The sequence below is a fragment of the Engraulis encrasicolus genome, chromosome 7 (genome assembly GCF_034702125.1).
Source record: "Engraulis encrasicolus isolate BLACKSEA-1 chromosome 7, IST_EnEncr_1.0, whole genome shotgun sequence".
NCBI classification, from domain to species: domain Eukaryota; kingdom Metazoa; phylum Chordata; class Actinopteri; order Clupeiformes; family Engraulidae; genus Engraulis; species Engraulis encrasicolus.
Genome location: NC_085863.1, coordinates 46,605,026 through 46,620,294, shown reverse-complemented (window position 1 = coordinate 46,620,294; position 15,269 = coordinate 46,605,026). Strand labels below are relative to the sequence as shown.

At 43.8% G+C, this 15,269-nt stretch overlaps 2 protein-coding genes across 3 annotated transcripts in view; one reads left to right on the top strand and one right to left on the bottom strand.

Moving 5' to 3' along the window:
• Positions 1-3,437: 3,437 nt before the first annotated feature.
• Positions 3,438-15,007, bottom strand: LOC134452990 (potassium channel subfamily K member 4). Its single transcript, XM_063203721.1, has 7 exons — positions 14,924-15,007; positions 12,549-12,804; positions 10,149-10,263; positions 9,143-9,303; positions 8,560-8,746; positions 7,229-7,371; positions 3,438-6,545 (listed from the first exon to the last, which is right to left on the bottom strand). Exons 2-7 carry the CDS (start codon positions 12,735-12,737, stop codon positions 5,796-5,798), a joined length of 1,545 nt encoding a protein of 514 aa, XP_063059791.1. The 5' UTR covers positions 12,738-12,804; positions 14,924-15,007; the 3' UTR covers positions 3,438-5,795.
• LOC134452992 (CAAX prenyl protease 2) overlaps positions 14,990-15,269 on the top strand; it is a 53,480-nt gene continuing 53,200 nt past the window's right edge. The window contains exon 1 of one of the 2 annotated variants that reach the window (XM_063203725.1): positions 14,990-15,086. Coding sequence is in view for 1 of the 2 variants with exons in the window: in XM_063203724.1 (XP_063059794.1) it covers positions 15,069-15,086 (18 nt within the window). In the remaining variant the exon portion in view is untranslated. The remainder of the gene's footprint in view (positions 15,087-15,269) is intronic. The other variant, XM_063203724.1, reaches the window with a different exon arrangement.

The following is a 15,269-nucleotide window of genomic DNA, read 5'->3' as shown; positions in this document are numbered from 1 at the left end:
TCCCTATCCTGTATTACATATTCCCAAATACTAGAAACTAAGTGAATGTAATAAGTCAATATGAGGCTTCGAGACAAATCTTCAGCAGACATAACGGGCATGCGTGCAAGGCGTGTAATATGCTATTTCAAGAATGTCCATGTTATAACTAATATGTTACACCTTTATAATTTCACCAATACACGGTGGCGGTGCCTAGAATTAATTTTAAACCCAAAGAGGCTTTTGTATTCTGAAAGGAATGCGACGTATTCGCTCCACAGACACAGGCGACACAACTGTAAATCACACATCGCTTTAGATGGCATGGAAAATGTTTGCGCCGCGCTCTGTCTGTTCGGTCTTGTGACACTGACCCAACTCCCTGCTCTAGGCCGCCCTCGTCAGCTGGTAGCTTACGTGGAACGCTTTTGGGCACCGCGCCAAGGAAGAGGGGGGCAGCGAAACTGCAGAGCGGAGAGGACGAGAAACTGAGGTTTCCAATCCTCTCGGTAACTTGATCACAGCAACTGGGCATAGGAAAGGAAGACTTTCTTGCGTCCGCCTGGCACAATGCTGTAACGGAAACGAGCGTGTCCTGTCGTGGAAAATTAGTGGCACTTGTGTAATCATGTGCTAGGCTGCCCGTAGTTCTAGATATTAACTGGTCAGCTGAGCAAGACACTGCGTTTGGGGTTATGGCTGTGTAGACCAAACACTTATCACGTTTTGGGTCTACATTTGCTATGCGTCAGCGTTGGCCTAATAAATACTCCGAGCACGCGCGAATAAAATATCCTTTGTAGGAGAGTAGCCTCCAAGGCTCCCTGCTGTCATGAAAGATTAATTTGAGGAAGCGAGATTGCTAGAGCGGACGTTCTGTCTGTCATTGAGAATCCACCAATGACCTTGAATTCAAGGGCATAGCCTACTCAGAAAGCCGCAGAAGTCTGCATTATGTGGCGCAGCATGGCGGCTATCCGTTAGTTCCGTTCAGTTAAAAAAAAAAAATCAAACGAAGGCGCGTAGATGCTCGTCGTATTCTTGGCACACATAGTAAAGGTCATTGAATTGATGCTCGACCGGACAGGAATACCGCGGGGTCATGACCCCAGGACAGGTGTGGGCACCTACACAAATGCTACACCCCAAAATACCAACAAGAAAACTCACGCACCACAAACACATGACACCAGAGTCAAAAGGTTTATTTTTAGGTGGTAGCCTTTTTTATTACTCTACCACATATATTGTTAATGCCCTTTTGTCATTTTCAACGATATTGTAGGGTGCGCCAAACCAAACAAATATGACTTGGCAGTAGGCCTATGGCGACGGAGCTTTGTTTCAAAAGTGTTAACCAAACATTACCTTGCTAATAATTATTTTAAGTGCTATTCAGTGATGAGCACTTATTGTAATGTGCTTTGTTGCATTATTGATTGTTTGTAGCCCGTGACTCACTGTCTGCACATTGTCTGTAAAGTCTTTTATTTATTTATCTATTTGGACATTCTATTTATAGACATGAATGCACAGTGTTATTGCAGGGGTGTTTGTTCATGTCATTGAACAAAGTGAAATAATTCAAAACTCCGCAGAGAGAGAGAGAGAGAGAGAGGGAGAGATAGCTAGTGAGTGAGTAGAGATAAGATTAATTGAGCCGAAACCTTTTTTTAGAAGCACTTTAGCGCCATCTACTGGTAGTTTTACTGCATGGCCGATGACTGCATAGTGTGCCTGCTGGTACCAAATGACGTGTGCTCGGTGTCCTCGAGCGCAAGGTCATATGGATACTTGCTGGCTAAGACATCCAGAGAGGCTCGTGCCGTTATGCTCTACAAAACATGTATCAGTGAAGTAATTGCACTCGTTGGCTTACTCCACTGATTTCATACTAATTATGATCCTGATTTCAGATAATGAACATGAAATTGCCAATATCACAACCCACAAAAACTGGGCCCTAAATTGTGTTTCCATTAGTTTCTTTATATAGAATTTATATGACAATGGCAGCTGTCATTACAACAGGCTGATGATCAATTATCACGTCCATGTTTAGAGGGGAAAACATATCGGCCTATGTAATGTACTGTAACCACACTTCTATTTGATCAATAAAAAGAGAAAGAGAATTAAAGACATTGGTCACATGTCCACATATCCAATCTGTTATTATTATTGTATTACATAATTATAGACCTGCATAGCAAAGTAAACATTCTGACTGTCACCAGGCGTTCCTCACTGGGACATGCACATGTGCCTCCAGTAGGTGACAACTGTGCCTCAGTATAAGATTTATATTTATTATTCATCATGTGTGTACAAATTTATGAATCTTAACTCCTTGGTTTCCTTTCACAGTGCTCCGTTTGTATTTGGGATGGGAGTGCCAGAGTAAGGCTGTGTAAGGTTAGTAGGCCTAAATCCTAGAAATAGCCCTGGTGAAGGCTCTCTCTCTCTCTCTCTCTCTCTCTCTCTCTCTCTCTCTCTCTCTCTCTCTCTCTCTCTCTCTGTCTATCTCTATCTCTACAATAGCCTGGCCTGCTGTCAGGGTACACACACCACACACACACACACGCGCGCGCGCGCACACACACACAAATAAACATTGGAAACCACCCCAGCAGGAACAACATACTTGATTGAAACTGATATCAAGCGTATACCAGTTCACCCAAAGCTATGAAATCATTTTATTGGCCTTAACATTTACATACAGGGGAGAGGATGGTAAGGACACACTGCCACCCCCCCTGAAGGCACATGAACGCAAATTACACAGTGTTCCTAGTATGCCCATAGCCCCCAGAGAGATACAGTCTGTGCAGCTGAGTGTCTTTCCACCACATAATGTGTGCAGGCAGAAAATAAACAGAGAAAGGAAAATGATCACAGTGATCTTATTAAGTACATTGAAAATGGATAGTTCTTTACAGTGCAGAATGGACTGAAACAAAATATATCCATCAAAAAAAGGTATTTTGACATACATTTTCATGTAATGTTTCAGGTTTTTTTTGGCTGTCTTGACACAACAATCTTCAGTGTTTGCAGACCACCCCACCACCACGCATACAGACACACACACACACACACACACACACACACACACACACACACACACACACACACACACACACACACACACACACACACACACACACAAACTAAAACACTTGACACAGACGCTTTGAGAGCTGTTGTCATAATGATAATAATAATAATAATAATAGTAATAACAATAGTAATAATATCTCCGTCATATTGTAACTTACTGATGTTCCAGTTAATAACGGTATGCTGTCTTTGGGCCACATATAGTTGACAATGGCTATTTACATTACATGGTGACCCTAAAATGTTAAGATAAGTTCAAATTAAATAGTTTCTGATAGAATACAGTGAATATAACAATCAAGATGCATAATTCAAAGTGCAGGAAAGCTCACATCATTACTTTAGGATTTAATTAAATAAAATACAGGTACTATGGCACCCTTTAAAAATACAAGGAACCAAGACTTCTGTAAACTATTAGTTGTTGTCTGTCTCATTTTAGAGCCTGTTTACACATATATGGATATTTGTGTAAATGCATACATTTGGGCCTTTTGTTTACATGTCAACACAGTTTTAGCCCCCATGTAATGTATATTTTTGAGTGTTAAGTGGCAACTTCTAAAATGCACTTGTCACAATGCTATTGTTTTCATTAATCCACTTGACACACATGTATGTAATAAATGTAATAAACATACATTATTACATATATGTAATAACAATATCTGGTTTTAAAAATATCCACATACACGTAAACAAGGCATTTGATGACAGACACAAGCAGTTGAAAGTCGGTTTAGTAATTATCTAACACAGTACATTGCCATAGTGGCTATACCCAGCAATAGTGATATTTCAGCTTCTGTGTTTGCGTTTTTGTTAACGTGCAGAAAAAGTGGCAGGCATTACAGGTTACATCTTACAAAAAATATATAAATTCTGAATCTTCACAGTAACAAAAACAAAGCACACAGTAGTAAAGTAAAACATTCGGAAAACAATACTTGCTCTTAAAAACTCTTATAAACATTCCGACATCTTGAAATTGCATACATTTGCTGTGGTAGTGAATAACTCAAATATCCCCTTTCCCTGGTTAGTGATAGCTGTATGTCAACTCTGAAATAGTCTGAGTGCATTGAAGATGCAGATTAGACACAATGTGTTAGGAAGTGCTTTTAAACTCTATAATCAGTATAAATTACATGCAGGCTATTGTATATGTTTGCCTTGAAACATTACACGTTTCAGACGTTTTTTCCTTCTTCCAGTAACCATCATCATGACACCTCACATTAGGGCATAGTGAACATTTCTTTTCACACTTAAATAAAATCATACCAGTCATGTGTAATTTTATAAGTATAAAAGTAAATGTGACAAAAAAACAAACAAAAAATGAAAAAGACTATGGGTGTAGAGGCACAGGGCATTTTGGCGCAAACAAGTAAAGTACGTAGTAGGATATTCAGAGATGATGGTGTAAACAATGTAGACTTTCATATAAATTGGACTGTCAGGGTGTAGGCTATCTTTAGTAAGTGCTTGACTAGCGATGCTAATTAAACAAACACACTAGTTGTACGTTATATTTTGAGGCTGCAGCCTTGTATCTTGCACTCATTTGATTTAAACTGCAGAAAGCAAACAGATTAAACAAAAAAAACTAAAAGCCATTTCACACATAAGGTTGTAAGGTAACCTAAATCCTAATCCTAAATCTATCATCTCTCTATTGTTGTGTCCTGCTGACTATTCAGTATGAACCCTTTTAAAATAAGAGGATTGTAAGTGCATGTACAGTGTACTGTGCATAGTTTTTATCTTCGAGTCAGCATAAAAGGAAACATTTGGAGGATAGTTGGCATGGCCTCTAGCGGCCATCTTGGCTGTAAAGTACTGCAACCTGAGATGTGGAGGCCCTGATGATAACTGACCTATTTACCGACTCGATGACAGTATTTCCAGGGGTGGACATCCCGGGTTCAGAAAGTGAAAATGCTGCTTTATATTTGCTCCAGCCAATTCAATTTACCTGCTGATCCTAAATACCACACCAGGTCATCCAGGTAGATGAGCTATTTAGTGAAACCACCTATGAGGTGCACAAGGCAGAAATAATGTTTTGCACAAGGCAGAAGGAATATCTGATGTTTTTACTTTCTCAATCCAGTTTGTCCGCCCTCTGACGTCATCGTGCTCATCTCACCATATATGCACATTTTAGCAGCAAATAGCCTCTGACTGCTACATAGGGAAATGCTGATCTTCCTGCCATTCCCATGAAGGCAGGACATTTCATGCGTATTATGTTAGTGCACCATGAAGGTCAGTTTCCAATGGACTGTCTTTCGACCTTTTGACCTTTTCAGTCCCACCTCATGCGCAAAGCCCATTCAGCCACATCTTGAGGACCTGAAAGTGTTGAATTGTCAGATATCCAGCAAAGCCTGTGTAGTCCATAATGTCTTTTTTCAAGATTGACTCCTTGGATTGGAAGTCTCATTCTCCTTGGATTAGAAGTTTCTGCATCATCAGGATTACATGTTTCTTTTTTTTATGTGAGCACTCACTGATTGTCTTGTTGAAGCTTGCTGAAGCTTGTCTTGCCGAGACACCCCATCGTTCATGTCACTACTTAAACTTCTAGGACTTCCTTGTTGTTGTGTGGCCAGTTGCAAATGAGAAGAGACACGAGTATAACCGCAAACTCCCAACAGAGAGACACCATGGCGATTGAGGTTTGCTTAAGGCTTCGGTGGACCAGGAGGGGGTTTTCGAGAGGCGGTGGATGTGGGAGGTGGTGGTACGTCCCCGATTGGCTCCCCGTTCTCCGTTGGCCCAGGGCCAGGGCTCGTCCTGTGTGTCGCCCTGTACTGCGGCGCTGGCCGTTTGGGTCGCCTCCGCTTGGCCCTCCGAGCAGAGCTGGTCTGGGACGAGTCCCCCTGAGGGTCCAGGCGAACCTTTCCGCTCACGGCGTCTGAGGACTCGTCGATGTACGCCAGGTTCTCCCCGAAGTACTCCGCCAGCGGCTGGCCCTCCTCCTTCCCCTGGTCGCCTGGAGACGGGGTGGTTGTGGCCGGGTCTGGGTCTGGAGCTGGCGGTGCGCTGGGCACGGTGGCGGGTATGGGTGGCGGCGGTTTGAGTTTCCTCGACCGCTCCCTCTCCGTCTCGCCCTCGTGCATGCGCTCCGTCTGCGTGTCTGCTGAGCAGCTCTCGGATCCCGACTCGTTGGATGAGTACGAGTAGAAGGACGAGCCCGATTCGCTGCCCGGGTGCTGGCCGTCGTGTCCTCCTCTGTGTCGCCGTCCGTCCCCGCCCTCCCCGGCGCCACCGGAGTCACCGCCGTGGCCGTGGCTACGGTGGCGCCGGCGCCGGCGGGTGGTCACCCGCTTGAAAGGGTCTTCCATGGTTGGCATGTTTGGCATGCGGAAGTCCACCGACATGTTCTGAATGTTCGTGGTCCAGTCGGTGGCGTGTGCTCTCAGACCTTCCATCTGTGGTTGAACAAGAAGCACAAGAGTGAGAGAGAGTAAGGGAAATGAGAGGGCCACAGAACAATGAAAAATAAAGGATAGAGTACAGGGAAGAGAAGAGAGGAGGAGAGTAGAGAAGAGAGAAGAAAAGGTAGAATCAATAGGACGTAAGGTCCTAAGGTGCCATGGCTGCCATACCCCTTTAGGAGACCAGCAGGTTTCAGAATGAATTACGTTCAATGGGAGAGTCACACCCATTTAGGAGATGCTTTATCTGGCTTTACCATATTGAAAATCATTTGATGATATCTTTTTTTTTAAAGGCTAGTAGAGATGAAAAGAAGGGGTGTGATGCTCTCACCTCTAGCCTGGTCCTGACCATCCCATAATACTACCACTTCTTTTCGTATTCATGGTCTGTAGGTTGTTTGATCTGATGTGATTGTAGGAAGCTGGGAGTTTGCACTCAGTTCTGGTTTGAAATGATTGGACAGGTCTCACCCAATGCCGACAGTTACTCAACAACAACATAGTGCAGGCGTTTACGTCATCGTCACGAGCGTCCTCCCCCTTTCGCCCCCACCAACCTGTCTCTTCGCTTATTGGCTGTTTTCTGGGGAGGGTTGGCCGACCAGATCCTACTGCTCAAAATCGCTCCACAGACAACAGTAACCAGACTAAGTATGAACTATGAGCTATCTCACCTCAGCTCTGGTCTTCTTTGAGAGCACCCGCAGCCAGTTGCCAATCATGGCGAGGATGGAGGCGAAGTAAGCCAGTCCTACCAGGATCCAGAACCAGACGAGTGGTTTGTACCAGTGGTCACTGCCGGCCACACCCTGCTCACCTGAACAAAGACAAGACAAGTTGAGTAGCACATCACAAAGGGGTTTGTTTTATGTGTTCCTGCAGTTCCTGTAACAGTTGTTATCCAGGGTGTTATTCAGGAGGAAGAGGATGAGGAAGCAAAGTGAAATCCAGCCTGGGAAACTCCCATTGTCATTGTGGCGTGGCTTTCGACAGTGCACAAAGGAATTGCATTTATGCCTCCCCCATGCAAGGGGGCACGGGAGCAGTGCAGCAGGACAGTACCATGCTAAAGGTGCCTCAGTCATGGAGGAGAGCGAGGGAGATCACTGGTTAATTACTCCCCCAATCAACTTGGTGTGTTGGGATTCCAACTGGCAACCTTTGGGCTACAAGTTTGACACTCTAACCGCTTACCCATGACTGTAAGTAAGTGTAACATGACGAGGTGTGTGGTCTAGCTAGACTCTGTCTAGATAGCTGCAGTTAGCTCATCGTTGTGTCGGAGTAATGAAGTGTCTTCAATAGGTCTGAAAAGCAAGTGTGCAGTAACTTTACAACTTGAGCACTAATAAAACAGATGTTTGACATTCAGACATTCAGCCAGGTTAAGTGCTTAACCCACAAAATATGTAATGCCTGTTGACCCAGAGTGAAGTTTAAAATCTAATAGAGTTTTCCTCCAGCTTCATCCTCCTATTAAAACAAAGCCACTGTGCGATTTTAGTAGGTGGTTTATCACTTCCTGTGAGTTAACATGCCAAGGCCTGTGTCAGCTCCAGCTGTCTTGAAATGAGTAAAAACATCAAGTTGTTAGTCTGCCCCTAGGGGGAGTCAGACCTTCACAGATGTACCTATCAATTATTCAGGAATCCCAGCAATCATTGGAATAAATAATTAAAAAAGCAAATGAATTGACCACAAACGATGAAAGCACATTTTTTGTTTGCTGTAGGGCACACAGCCTGTAGATGGAAAAGTGATCGAAGGCCTTGACAAGGTGTTAAAAGATCAGAGGATACAGTACTTTAGAGGAAATGATTAAGCTTACACAACGCTTCAGTGCTCTTCTTTACAAGATATTGTAAATAACTGAGAGCAATGTGAGGTTACGTGCTTTGCTCAAGGGGACTTCAGCCAACGAGGGAACCCTTGGTAAGGGCGGGGCTTGAACCTGCAACCCCCAATGTTTTTAATTACAACAAAAAATATATAATAAACATTTTACCTGCAACGTAGTCTCCGAAGCCCACGGTGGTGAGCGTTATGACCACGAAGTAGGCAGAGTCGAGTAGGGTCCAGTGCTCCACTTCCTGGAAGACTATTATGGGGAGGGCCACGAAGAGGGCCACGCCAAGCGCGATGGACAACACTGCAGTGATGACTCGCACTATGGTGGGGCTCACCTTCCATTTCTGCCCATGGGAAACCAACCAAGACAACGGAAATTACTGTTATCACTCGTCACTGAATAATATTAATAAAAAGAATGATAGAAGTAATGATAATCATACAAAACATAATAGTACTGCTCCTAATAGCAACAATAATAATTCTACATGTAGTGTTACTATTCATTCAGCAACAACTACTGCTTCTGCTATGAATAATGATGATAATAATAATAACAATAATAGCATTAACATATGGCCAAACAAAATAGGTGTTTAAATGTGTGTGTAAGGTGCTTAATTTATGCAAAATCACTCACCACGTTGGGATAGCAATTGACATTTCACTTAAAAGAGGATTTGATAGTAGGTAGTGGGCTAATAAATGAATAAATAGTCAAATGTGCAGTCTTATATTACCATTAAAAACATCTCCACTTTTGCAACGGCATTTCGAAGCCCGGTACCAAGGTGGTCACCCACTCCAGCTAGCAGAATACCAAACATGGGAATCCCCACCAGGGCGTAGAAAATACAGAAGAGTTTCCCTCCATCTGTTTTGGGAGAAATGTTGCCATAACCTAAGGAGAGACAAAATACAATGGTGTCTTCAACCCCTTTGCACCAGAGCGAGTCTATGGTGTTATTTTAATGTCCCCAAAATTGTAATGACCAAGTATTAATATTACATAAGGCTCTCTCGGTAATGTCATAGCAATGTTATTATGATGTATAGTCTTCAGTAAAGATAAAAATGGGCCCACCAGTGGCCCCATTTGCACTAAGAGGCTACTGGCCGTATTTGTAAATGTTTATTTACTTATCCATCCTCATTGCCCATTTGCACACTTGTTGTTGTCCATAAATATTTATCTGGGTCGCCCATTGGAATTACATTTAATATATGTACATGAAAGGGCTGGTCCACCATATTTTTTTCGAAATACTTTCCCTAATCAGAGACGTATAGTTCCAAATTTCTCATTAATTGCTCACTATGACTTCACATACATTTCTATGACATAAACCGCTAATAGTATGAATGGCTGATTGTATTGCATTGCCAACTGTGGGATCTTGTAAGCTTGATGATGCCAAGGGAAATCTCAGACATTGGAGCTTTAATATAGAGTGCATGTGGATGGAAAATAGCCGCCGAATGAAAGGGGGGTTGTGAGTGTGTCGTGAGAGAGTGACTGAGACAGGTGTGTGGAGGCAGGGTTGGCACACACACAGAAAAAAACACACACACACACACACACATACACACACATACACACACACATATAGACAGACAGACACACACACACACACACACACACACACACACACACACACACACACACACATATAGACAGACAGACACACACACACACACACACACACACACACACACATATAGATAGATACACACACACACACACACCGATGGTTGTGATGATGGTGCCAGAGAAGAAGAGGGCGCTGGCTAGGTCCCAGCTGGTGGTAAAGGTGGCGTTGACTGTGGGGTCGGCTCCATTCCCTAGGGCGTCGGCAACTCTCTGCAAACAGGAGACACGCCGAATGACTAAAACCAGCAAGGGAACCAAACCGTATCTACGCTATCGCTTAAACTAACAACATGTATGTGGATATTTTTTTAAGAACGGAGAACATATTTTGATCCTGTTCAAACTGGTTATAAAATATCCTTTCTAAAAAAGTCCGAAATGGACATGCAATAAATATCCATATAAATGTAAACAGGGCCTAAGAGCAGGACATAATTCCCAGTAAAATCATCATTAATGAATTTAGCTAGGCCTAAATGTTGAATGTTATCAGGGAGGGTGTGTTGTGTGACCAAAAATATGAAATGCTTTTGGACCTATAATCATGACATGCAGTAGGCTATATATCTGACACATGAGATTGTTTTTTGTACTTTACTTGATTATCAATACTTATCAATACTTTTTGTCTGTTCATGTGCTGGAGCACATACATAGATAAGACATTACTGAAGAACTGACAAAAATTAGTTGAATTAAATCGGCTCATTTATTGTGACATCAATAACATAACCATGCCTCCAGTGGGCCCAAAAGCATTTTCATTTTTTGTCAACAAGAATGACTCGCAGCATAAGAATGACAGTCATTTTTGTTTTATTCTGTGTAGGCCTATATATTATTTAAAGGTAGAGAAGTTAGGTAGATTATTTCCCGAATGTATGCTGCCCATTCACAAATGTTACCTTTTTCATGAATACATTTACCAGCACTATCCATTTCTAAGCATTAATTTTGACTTGGAAATTTACACTTTTCATACATTAAAAGGTGGATCATCTCCATGCCCGCCATTTTGAATTAACAGTTACAGACCTATTTTGCTGCAAAACTTACTGTACTTTGATCAGACCAGTAAATGTGCTTAGTAAATATTCATGAAAAGATCACATTTGTAAATGACCACATATTCGGAAAATAAACCACAAAGCTTAAACTTACATCCTACTCTACCTTAAACAATATTCTATCCTCTTTAGAGGGAACGAAAGGATCACTAAATTCACTACAGTGGTAGAAGTAGAGGTCTATAGTGTAGTAAAACACTTAGTGTAAGCAACCCTGTTTCATGCTATCAGCAGTCCACTTGACCCAGAGTAAAATAACTTTTCTCTTCCACCAGGTAAAACCTACAGATTAAGTGGGACAACAATAGAATGTGGACGTGGACCTATGAGCGGAGAATATGCTTGCTTACGTAGGCTTGCTTACGTTAAGTGTCATGGACTCAGAGGAGTGGACAGTCCTATAACAGTTGAAAAGGAACATACTTTGAATCTTTAACTCAAGAAAAGAGAAGCCAGTCAGAGGCAGGCAGCCATGGCATGCTCCCTAGATCTCCCACAAGAAGAGCATGTTAGTAGTACATTACCAGCCAGACAATCGGTTCAGTAAATATAGTGTAGTGATCACAGAAGGTGCCGTCCTCAGCTCTAGCGAAAGATAGCGTATGCTTCACATGGAAACACGATTAATTTGGGGTATACTTTTCATGTTTTTGTGTTCCTGATAAAATATGCATTACTGTACTGTTGGAGTTAATATGCTACTGTACATAAAACATCTACTATATTAAAATGAAGGGGTCTAAATTATCCTAGCCGTTGTGTTTCTGGTTTGATTGTCTTATTTGTGACCTTACTTTAAATATTAGGACACTATTGAAACCAGATTAATTAAATTAATTAATTAAATGACCATTAAATACATTTGATGAAAAAAGAGCAGTGTACGTATGTTCATCAAGGACTGGACCTGTAAGCATAAGATGAGTTATTGTTCATGTCTGTTAAATTCAGGTTTTATTTGTTTGTTGTTAGCTGAAACGCACATCAGTCGGTACAATAAAAGGCCTCAACAAGAAAACATAATCACAGAGAGACAGACAAACAGACTTACAGTATCTGTGAGTCAGTGACTGCGGTGGTGTCAATCCCGTGTCCAGGAAGTAAAAACCCCTACCACAAATGTTATCCAACCAGCTCTGAATCAACTGATCCTAATCTGGGGTGCGCTTCTCGACGGCGTCATTGCTAACTAAGTTAGCAACTTGCTTAGTTTGGGAACCAAGTAAGTTGCTAACTGGTTAGCAACGATACTTTTCAGAAATGGGGTCCTGTACTCAGTACCAGCTACTCAGTGAAGTCAACAGTGTTGGAAGGAAACTGTGGCAGGTTTTTAATATATATAGATATATATATTTTTTTTTTACTTCCTGAACCGGCCCTTTGACACACACCTTGGTGAGTACGCGAGCGGCCCAGCGTGCTCCTTACCTCGATGAGGCCCTGCAGCGCCTCGGGGCTCATGCAGGTGTAGTTGCCCAGGTACTCCTCTCGCGCCTTGAGCAGGGCCAGGTAGTGGTCGGTCTCGTGGGGGACCTCGAGCGCTCGGAAAACCACGGCGCCCAAAACCAGGTAGAGCAGCACGAAAGTGAAGATGGTCAGTAGGGTTGAGCAGCGCATGTTGCTCCGACTACTCAGGCCCCACCCGCCTCCCTCACTCCCACTGCTGCTCCGAGCCGCACCGAGGCTGAAAGGAGGAGGGCAGATAGGGGGAGAGGGGAGGGAGGTGGGAGAAAGAGTGTTGGAGAGGGGTGGGGGGTCAGAGGGAGAGGATAGGGCAGGAAGGTGTGTGGAGAGGGATGGAGGTGGTGAGATATGGGGAAAGGGCAGGGAGGTGTGTGGGTGAGACAGAGAGGGAAGGCGTATGGGGAGGGCACAGAGGGTATGGATTGGGGATGTAGAGGGGCCAGGAAAGGTGGGGGAGAGGGAGATGTGGGAGGGTATGGAGAGTATGGGTTGGAGATGTGGATGGGTGGCCATAGGGGGCGGGGGTGTGATGGGGTGTATTAAGGGATGGGGGTGAGCGCCATAGAGGACAGAGAGGTGTGTGTAGAGGGTGGGTGAGAGGGGCAGGAAGGTATGGGAGGGCACGGGGTGTATGGATTGGGCATGTGGAGGGGCAATGAGGTGGCAAAGAGGTTGGGGTTATGGGGAGATGGTGATAGTGTGTTGTGGGGGATGATGATGTGTGTGTGTTGGGGGGGAGGGGGGGCAGCAAGGAAGGTGTGGGGATGTGGAGGAGCAGGGGTGGGTGGGTGAGTTGGCATAGAGGGCGTGGGGGGTAATAAGAGACATGATAGACAGTTATAGTCAGAAGAAGGAAGGACCCCATCCCCCAACTATACACTCTCAACAGCAGTCTGTGACTGGCAGTCTGACAACACACACACCCACCAGCACAGCACAGCACAGCATATTGGCGTGCCGCATGCAAACAAGCAAGGGACTTAATCAAAGCTAAATCGCTTTTGCTTTTCCTGTTTATTCAAGTGGAATGCTTTTTTTCCCGGGGCCTGGAAATTGCATTTCCTTACACGGGGCGTGAAATTACTCTCATTTACACTTGGTCCGAAATTATACTGAGTTAATTTGAAAAGAAAGCCCCCACCCCTTCAACTACCGGTACTCTACTCCCGCTTTTACATACAGTCAGGGCCTTTTCAGGGTTAGGGAGGTGCAGCCACACCCACAAAGTTGTCATTGCGGTCAATATAAGTACATAGCCAGTCATTACTAGGGGGGGGGTTGCTTTCATCTGGGGGCCCTTGGCCACCCTGAGGGTGCCCCAGACATTTCAGGGGGTGTGCGTGTTTGTGTTTGTTTGTGACCAAAATGCTGCTTGCGCACATTATAATTAGGCAAAATCAAAAACATGTTTTGGTCCATGTAAAGTCATTAAGGTATTGATAAATGTCTCAAACAAGGATCATTGTAATTAATCACTTAAATAATTTTTAGTGCTTATAAACGTTTAGAAATTGGGTTGGGGGTACGCGACTTGTCTTGGGCACAGGTAAAGGGTGGTTTATGCCTCGAGATCAGCGTCACTGCATCATGATGCAGTGAGCCGCGCAGTTAACGGAGTGAAGCCCCCCCCATCACGCAGGTACTCTGGGGCACCTCCCCGAAATTGTGTCTCGACGCAGGGAGCGACGGCGTGAAAGGGCGAAAATAGGTCTCTGATTGGTCCTCTCGACCAGCCTGCTCTGTCCTCGAGTCGAGAACAAGCGCTACTTCCTTGTTCTAACCTTCGTCGGTCTACGGACTGTGAGCTCTTCATTAAATAAGTTGCCCGTGCTTTGTTGTTTGATTTATTTACACGAACCAAAGACAACACATGCGCTTGCAAGTTACAACGCTGAAGTTATTTGGACAGTTGAACAGTGGTTCCGAGGTCGAGGAAACATTCCGCTTCGTCCTCGACAAATGAGCCACTTCTTTGTTCCAAACTACCACTGTGGCTGCCAGTGCGATCAAACATGCACGTGATATAAAGATTTAATGTTTCATTTTCATTCTCGTCGAGTCTGTGATGCTAAAAAACAACCGACACGCCTAGTTTACTCTTTGTATTGAAGGCAGTTTCAGCGTGGAATGACATCGCGCAGACCGTGCTTCAAAACAGGGCATAAACCAAAATTAACTGCATCATGGCTGCGACAAGCTCACTCTGTGGCACAAGTAGGAAGCATAACCCGCCCTTTAGTGGGTTTAAAAAGGTTAACGAACCTCCCTAGGCAATAGTTTGCTTGCCTGTTGGTTGAGACAGGTCTGATTCACATGAGAGGTTCATTGTTCATTCATACCTTTCCTTGTCTCTGTCCTCTTCCTCCTCCTCCTCCTCCTCCTCTTCTTCCCGTCTCTTCTTCCAGTATCTCTTGTTCCGGCGGCTGAGGATGGAATCTCGCGAGCCGTAACTACGAGGAATTCCCCCCTCACAGTCTGACAGGGATGTCACTGAACACACAGGTATTTGCAATCAGAATCACACCGTATCACATTTTTGTTTTTTGAGAAACTATTTTTTTTTCCAAATGCAGCAGCACATCAATGAAGACTCTTGGCTTTTTAAAATTGACTGAATGCCTAAACCTGGGTTTTTTCCCCTTATGTGTGCTCAAACAGTATAAGGTGTTAAAAAGTAAGAAAATT